The 8,041-nt window shown below is 64.9% G+C and overlaps 2 protein-coding genes across 2 annotated transcripts in view; one reads left to right on the top strand and one right to left on the bottom strand.

Moving 5' to 3' along the window:
• EMIHUDRAFT_247472 (hypothetical protein) overlaps nucleotides 1–786 on the bottom strand; it is a gene marked incomplete at both ends in the record, with an annotated part of 1,538 nt that extends 752 nt beyond the window's left edge. The window contains 2 exons of the mRNA XM_005764687.1: nucleotides 238–435; nucleotides 547–786. Of these exons, the coding sequence (XP_005764744.1) occupies nucleotides 238–435; nucleotides 547–786 (438 nt within the window). The remainder of the gene's footprint in view (nucleotides 1–237; nucleotides 436–546) is intronic.
• Nucleotides 787–5,901: 5,115 nt separating this feature from the next.
• EMIHUDRAFT_247474 (hypothetical protein) lies at nucleotides 5,902–6,423 on the top strand (the record flags this gene model as incomplete). Its single annotated transcript, XM_005764688.1, has 1 exon — nucleotides 5,902–6,423. One exon carries the CDS (start codon nucleotides 5,902–5,904, stop codon nucleotides 6,421–6,423), a length of 522 nt encoding a protein of 173 aa, XP_005764745.1.
• Between the last annotated feature and the right edge of the window lie 1,618 nt (nucleotides 6,424–8,041).

An 8,041-nucleotide genomic window follows, 5' to 3' on the forward strand; every position in this document is an offset into this window, starting at 1 on the left:
CATGGCGCGCACTTGAATTAAGTTACGCTACGTTAGATTGTACGCGCAGGCCTGATAAGAGGCGTTGTCACTGCATAGTGCAGACGGCCGTGGTCCGTTGCTTCCTTATCGGGACAAGCGGTATGCATAGATCCTCCTGCTCGCGACTTGCTCGCAAAAGGGCGCGCTCTGGGGGCGAGCTGCGGCCGGTGCTGGCGAGGCGCGCGGTGGCCGGCGCGCCTGGATCCGGTCCCGCACCGGCTGGTCGAGGGCGCGCGCGGCGCCGACCACAGCGTGCAGCGCGCCCAGCCCACGGCCGAGCTCCCGCACGGCGTCAATGTCGGCCGCCGCCTTGGCTTGCTGCAGGCGCGCGAGCTGAGCGGCCTTTGCGTCGCCGACGTCCACGCAAATGGCGTCCAGCTCGGCCGCGAAGGCAACCTCTCCCTCGGTGCGGACCTACCGTGAAGGGTGCGGTGCGGCCTCGGTGCGCGCTGCGTCGCGGTGGCTGCTCCAGCGGGAGGGCAACGCGAGGGCGAGGCGCGCCGACTGCTCGATGAGCAGTGCCACCGATGGCGGCTCCGGCCAAAAGTGCGCGGCCGAAGCGGAGCCGTACCGCCTCTCCGCCTCGCGGCGGCCCTCGGCGTGCAGGCTCTCGTCCGAGAGCTCGGCCGCCTTCTTCACCTCGGCGAGGAGCGCCAGCCACCCCGGCTCGCGCTCGGCCGCGCGTTGTCTCAGCTCGGCCAGCCGCTCCGCAAACGCTGCTGGCACCGGATCCGCCACCTTCTGCTTCTTCCGGCTCGCCGTCATGCCACAGAGACTGAGTCGTGTGCGGGCTCTCAGTGTGGCGTGGCCCGATCATTTTCTTTCTTTCAATTATTCTCTCTCTCTTTCTACCTACCTACCTACCTCTCTCTCGCACGACCTTCAACCAGACCGGCCTCCCCTGCAAGATCAGCGCCCGCTGCCGCCACGCGCCGTGCGTCAACTACGAGGAGCTCCTCGGCACCGCTTTCAAGGGCACCGTCTATCTACGAGCGGATGCCGAGCGCAGTTAGGCTCGGCACGAGCCGCGGGCGGCGCGGCGGCCGCGGCCGCGGCGGCGGCGGCGGCGAGGTCAAGAGCACCAAGAAGGATTGGGCGAGCTTCGCGCGCGGCCTCGCCCGCTCCCCCTACCATGTGGGCATGGCGGCCCACGCCTTGAGTCCAACGAAGCCTCCCTCTTCGAGGGGAGCGATGACGAGCTCTAGAAGCGGCCGCCGAGCCCTCCCCGCGGCGCAACTCTAGCAGCGCCGCGGGCAGGGCGGCTCGCATAGCGCCCGCGCGCGTTCGAGCGAGCACACACACACACACACACACACACACACACACACACACACACACACACACACACACACACACACACACACACACACACACACACACACACACACACACACACACACACACACACACACACACACACACACACACACACACACACACACACACACACTTCTACCTCCCCAGAAATCCCGAGGAGGCGCACAGCGTAGATATGCCTTGTGTTGCTGTGTGCTGCACGCCCTGCGAGCGGGGCGGGGTGCGCACTGTCCCTCTGTGTTCGTGCGTCGCCCATCTCTCCTGGAGATGTCTGCTCTATTTATTTATTTATTACCTCTCTCTCTCTCTTCTCTCTCTCTCTCTCTCTCTCCCTCTCTCTCCCTCTCTCTCCCCTTGTGAAGGTCTTCAGTGACCACTCACAAGCTGTTCCAAGGCCCGACAGAAATGTACTGTCAAAACTTTGTTCAAACAAAAGTCCTGGCCCGCGGCCCCCACACCCACAATGACTATCAATCCAGGCTGCGGGTGAAGGGCAAAACCGCGCCGCTGCAGAACGGTTTTTGCAAAACCGCGCCGCAGCGGTACGAAACTGCGCAGATGCAGTCCAGGGGTGGTAAGGACACTATGTGTGTGTGTGTGGCCGTAGACTAGACGGCTGCGCGGTCGTCGGTCTTCAACAGCCCCCCATCCTCGCATCGGGTAGCGAGGCTGAGGATCTGAAGAAGCTAGACGACTCCTACATCTCCTACTATCGCGCGCACAATTGCGCAGCCTCCTCAAGGGTGGAGGACGAACATACAAGTGACTCGGGGAGCTCCAGGAGCGCCCATACTGCCGGTTGTCGACTACATTTGATGAAGGGGAAGTCGGCGTTTCCCCTCTGTGCCGTCCTAGGCGGTGTCGTTCATGATCTCCTTGCGGAACGACTCGAACTCCTTGCGCGGGAGCGGCTTGGTGAAGAAGTCGGCGAAGTTCTTGAGGCTCTCGACGTACTCGACCTTGACCTCCCCGGACTCGACGAGCTCGCGAATCTTGAGCTCCTTGCGCAGGATGTGCTTCGTCTTGTCGTGCATGACCGGGTCCTCGGCGACGCGCAGCGCGGCCGTGTTGTCGATCTTGATGATGGTCGGGCCCTTGGGCTTGTAGCCGAGCGACGCGAGGAGCGAGCGCAGGTGGACCGCCTCGCAAGCCGCCAGCGTGCCGGCAGAGATCTCGGCCTCGAATGTCGAGAGGGAGATGTGACCCTGCTTCTTGGAGAAGTACGAGATGATCGCGGTGCCGATCTTGAAGGCGCAGCCGGAGGTGCTCTGGCGGGTGCACCAGTTCGCGTCGGAGCAGCCGAAGAGCTTGGGGTCGGTGACGCGCTCGTAGTGGAGGCCGAGGTCCTGCGTGCCGATGAGGTAGATGAGGCAGCGCTCGGCGGCGGCCTCGATGTTCGCGTCGGGCCAAGCCATGCAGCGCGCCAGCTGCGAGACGGTGTACTGGATGTCGGGGCGCGCGTTGGTGGCGAACATGAGGCTGCCGATGAGGCACTGGCAGCGCTGGAGGAGCTGCGGGTCGGGCGCGGTCTTCTTCTCGGCTGCGCTGATGACGATGGACGGGAGGTCCTTGTCCGCGGGCACCTTGTAGCCCGCGTGCGTGACGCCTGACGGGAAGAAGCGCGCGCGCAGCGTGTCGATGTACTTGCTGGCAGACAGCTTGAAACCGGTCTGCGTCTTGGTGATGTTGAGCCCGAGGAACTCGTGCACCTTTCCCTCGTGGACCTTGAGCGGCTTGCCGACGTGCTTGTTGAAGTGCTCGATGTACTCGTGCGCGAGCGCCCTGCCAGCGGTGGTCCCGGAGTGGAAGATGCCGAAGTCGTCCACGTAGATGACGACGATGAGTTTCGTGCTGTTGCGGGTGAGGACGAAGCAGCTCGGGTCCGCCTCGGACTGAACGAGCCCAGGAAACGCCTTGTTGATGGACTTGACGTGGTTCCACCAAGCGTTACCTGCGGACGGTGCGCCGTAGAGGTTGCCGACCTCGCACACCATGTCCTTCTCCTCGCCGGTGATGGGGTCGATGTAGCAGTACTCGGGCTTGCCCTTGAGCCCCTTCGGCATCTCGCAGTACCAGGTCTCGCCCTCCCCGCGCTCCGCCCAGGTGTACGCCATGGGCTGGTCGCACGTGATGAGTTCCATGTCCTCCTGCGCGGCCACGTTGAGCACGGTGCGGGTCGTGCCGTAGCGGACGACGCTCGCGAAGGTCTTGGTGAAGTCGACGCCGGGCCGCATCAGGTTGCCCATGACACAGCCGCGCCACTTGCACCGGCCGTCGGACTTCCGGGAGGCGATCTCCTTCAGCGGGAGGACGCGCACCTTGGCGGGGCGGCGCATGGGCTTGAGCGTGCCGTTCTGGATGAGGCCGAGGAACTCGGTGTCATACGCCTTGTACCACGCGTCGCGCAGCTTGGGGTCGCGGATGTTGGCGATGTCCTTGTAGTGCTTGGGCACGATGTGGATGAGGCACGCGAGCAGGACGAGTAGGATGGAAGCGCCGATGTACGGGCGAGGCAGCGCGGTGACGAACGAGGTGAACTTGACCCACAGCCCGCCGCGCGCCCGTGCCTCCGCCGCATTGCGCGCCGCCGTCTTGGCCTTGAGGATGGCGGGCGTGTCGGTGGGGTTGGAGTCGGGGAAGGTGTCCTCGACCTGGTCGGTGCCGACGCCAGCGACAAAGCCGCCGACGATGCCGTCCGGGTCGAACGTGCGGGTGACAGAGTCGGCCAGCGCCGCCCGCACCTCCTCGTGGTCGGTCACGGTGGAGTCCGACTTCTTGAAGGGGTCGTGCGGGAGGGTGCGGCCGGGGGACTTGGCGCACACCTTCTTGTACGAGGACTGGGCCATGCGCACCTTCGTCTCGTGGTCGATGCGGTCGGGGAGTTCCTCGAGCACCTTGGCGACAGGGACCCCCTTGCAGATGAGGTCGCCGATGCACTTGCCACCGTGCAACCCATTGCAGTGGGGGCACGGCTTGCGCCCAGCGGCTGCGCGGCCGCCGCGGTCCCCGCCGCCCTTGTCGGACTTGATCTGCGCCTGGAGAGCGGCGACCTGGGACTCGGCGGCCGCGAGCTTCTCCTTGAGCACGCCTTGCGAGGCAATCTCCGCCTCGAACGCCGCCTGCGCAGCCGCCTTGGCCTCGTTGGCGCGGTCCGCGTTGTCTTGGTCGAGGATGCCCTGCATCGCGAGCGTGGACGCCTTGAGGCCGTACGTCTTGCCCGATTGCGCGGCGAGTTGGCGCTGTATGCCGATCTGCACGCGCATGTTTGCGCCGAGCGTGGCCCCCTTGGCGGCGATCGCGTCGAGGATGTATTCCTCGATCACCTCGTCGGGGAGGTGCCACTGGGAGTCCTTGAGCAACTTGTTCGCCTGCTCGATGCCCGTCTTGAACTTGGCGAGGCTCGCGGACGTGAGGTCCTTGAGAGCGTCGGGGGAGTACGCCTTCTCGAGATCCGCGCGCAGCGCCTTCGTGCGCACGTTCTTGGAGTTCGTGTCCTCCGACTCGATGAGCGACTTGATCGCCGCGATGCCCTTCTTGATGTCGTCGTAGTGGTCGGCGTCCTCGTCCGCCAACATCTCGGCGAGCGTGTCGTCGTCCTTGACGGCGTTCTGCAGCGCACCGTAGAGTTGGCGCGACAGAGTCACCGACAGGTCCTTGAAGAACTTGTCGATCATGGCCGGGATGAGGCCGTCCGCAGTGCCGATGTTCTTGTAGCGCACGTGCAGCGCGACCGCCTCGGCCTCGCGCTCCGCGCCCGGCCGGATGGTGCCCACCTCGATGATGTCGAGGAGGTACTTGTGTTGCTTCGCCGCGGTCCGCAGGTTGCGGAACCACTCGTTGAACTCCCGCTCGGAGCTCTGTTTGTAGGCCGGAATCACCAGCTTGTCCGTCGACGACATGTTGTCGTAATGTCCCGGGGATCGTTGCCCCGCCGCCACCAACTGTGAAGGTCTTCAGTGACCACTCACAAGCTGTTCCAAGGCCCGACAGAAATGTACTGTCAAAACTTTGTTCAAACAAAAGTCCTGGCCCGCGGCCCCCACACCCACAATGACTATCAATCCAGGCTGCGGGTGAAGGGCAAAACCGCGCCGCTGCAGAACGGTTTTTGCAAAACCGCGCCGCAGCGGTACGAAACTGCGCAGATGCAGTCCAGGGGTGGTAAGGACACTATGTGTGTGTGTGTGGCCGTAGACTAGACGGCTGCGCGGTCGTCGGTCTTCAACACCCCTGTCTAAAGAAAGAAAGAAAACAGACTCAACAACGTCTCTCTCTCTCTCTCTCTCTCTCTCTCTCTCTCTCTCTCTCTCTCTCTCTCTCTCTCTCTCTCTCTCTCTCTCTCCCTATCTCTCCCTCTCTCTCTCTCTCTCTCTCTCTCTCTCTCTCTCTCTCTCTCTCTTCTCTCTCTTGTTCGCATCTCTCTCTCTCTCTCGCTCTCTCTCGCTCGCTGTACGACAACTGCGGCCAGCAGAACCTGAACCGGGCACTCAAGGCGCACCGCACGGCCGAAAAAAAGTCCGGACGACGCGGTGTTTTTTTCCTTTTTCAACAAGGCCAGTAAACATGCTGGACGAGAACGGCTCCTCCTACCAGGGCGCCCATGCCGAGCATGCCGAGTGGCTCGGCCACTGGGTCCAGACGCGGTTCGATGAGGAGGTTTTCGATCGGCTCCTGACCGCGCAGGGCGTGCCGTTCCCGCTGCGCCACCTCATGAAAACGTTCGTCGGCGAGCGGGTCGTCTCTGTCGATGAAGACGGCAATGTTGTGGTCATGAGCAAGAAGATCGGCTTCGATCTGATCAAGAAGATGTGGTCCAAGCTTATCGTCGGGGGCGAGCCGAGCAAGATGGAGGTGCTCGGCTACTGCGTCGAGGCGTCAGTGGCATGGGAGGAGGGAGGCGCGATGCTGGTGATATCCACTGTGACCTCGAGCAAAGGTGGGCTCTTCGGCAGTGCTTGGTCGGTGACGACGCGCGCAGAGCACCACCTCGTTGACGGCGAGCTCGTGTGTTCCGCCGACAGCGGCGACGGGGCGTACCGCGCCTGGTTCACCAGGCAACCTGAGCCGCATCGCGCCTTTGGCTGACTGTCCCTGCGCGCGCTCGGCTCCTGGCCCCTATATTGAGGCGACGGGTCGCTCCTCTCCCGCTGCCGCAAGTACGTAGGCCCCGGCTCGTGTGTGCCGGGAGGCTTTGGCGGAAGAGTGGTACCATCTACGTGCACGCCCGCCGTCTTGCGGTGGCATGTGAACTCACACCTTCTCCTGTCTGATTTCTTCTTTGTTATAACTTTCTGTGGAAATTGTGCGAAAGAAAGAAAGAAAGGGAAACAGACAACGCAGGGAGGGACGGCGGCACGGGGCGCGCGCGCCACCACACAGCACGCAGCACACAGGGATCGTTTATGGGCGTTTAACGAGGAGAGGATGTGTGTTGCTAGGTGCTTGCCGTCGCTCACCTTGGGCGTGCGAAAGTAAAGAAAGAAAGAAATTCGAGGCGGGTCCGAAATAGTTAGAGGCTGCGCAGGCCTCCCCCGGTATTTTATTGGTCGATACACGATACGAGTAGAGCGGCATCATATGAAAACCCCAGAACGGGTCGGACACCGTCCCACCGTCCGTCGCCTCGCTACAGACGTCACGCCCCCGCGCGTGGGGTGGCGAGAGGAGCCGTCGTGCTGCTGCGCTGGCCGCTGGGCGCGTGTGTGGGCGCGGGGCGCCCCCCCCCCCCCCCCGCGCTGAGCGCTGTCAGCGGTGGGCCACCTCTCGGCTCACGCCGCTGACCCAAGCACCCAACTGCATGCGTGGCGGCGCCGGCGGCGCAGTCAGAGTACAGAGGAAGGAGAGAGTGTGCACCTAGCTCCTAGGGGTAAAGCCGTAGGCTGTGCGCAGCGCGGCCGGGCGACGGGGTGAGAAGGCTCGCCAAGCACCGCTCAGCGGCGAGGGGGAGGGCGGCGGCGAGGCGCGAGGCGGTGGCAGCGGTGGTGCGGACGGCGGGATAGTACAGAGAAGGAGAGAGTGTGCACAGGCTGACCCACAGGCTGTGCGCGCAGCGCGCCGCCGGGCGGGTGAGAAGGCTCGCCAAGCACCGCTCAGCGGCGAGGGGGAGGGCGGCGGCGGCGGCGGCGAGGCGCGAGGCGGTGGCAGCGGTGGTGCGGACGGCGGGATTGACAGGGGAGGCGGCGGCCACGAGCGGAGCGGCGGCGAGAGGGGGGCAGCGGCGAGGCGCCGGCGAGCGAGGCGCCCGCGCCATGTCAGAGGGACGCCGCCGCGAGATGGAGGGCGGCGGTGACGGAGGCGAGGGGCGAGGCGGCGGCGGCGGCGGCGGCGGCGAGAACGGCGGCACCGAGTTTGTCTCGGTGAGCGGAGCGGCGGCGGGAGGAGGAGCAGCGCGGCGCTCTCGCTGTTGACGGGAGCGCTTTTGAGCCTGGGAGCCCATGTCACTGCGACCGGCGTGCCCGGGAACGGAGATCGCGCGCGCGCCGCATTCACGACGCGCGCGCGATCTTCGCGGAGTCGGGTCCCCAGAGGGAAGCGGTCTTTTCGGCCGACGTCCAGCGGCGCGCAAGGAAGCAGGCGCAGCGCGGCGGTGTCGCGCTGCATGGGCCAGCAGGGTGCAGTGGCGAGGGGCGGCGGGCTCGGACGTCCACCGAGTCGCTCCGCGCGGCAGGCGGAGCGCGCGCGCGGGCCAGGAGGCTCTCGGCAG

Source organism: Emiliania huxleyi, assembly GCF_000372725.1.
Source record: "Emiliania huxleyi CCMP1516 unplaced genomic scaffold EMIHUscaffold_580, whole genome shotgun sequence".
Classification (NCBI taxonomy): domain Eukaryota; phylum Haptophyta; order Isochrysidales; family Noelaerhabdaceae; genus Emiliania; species Emiliania huxleyi.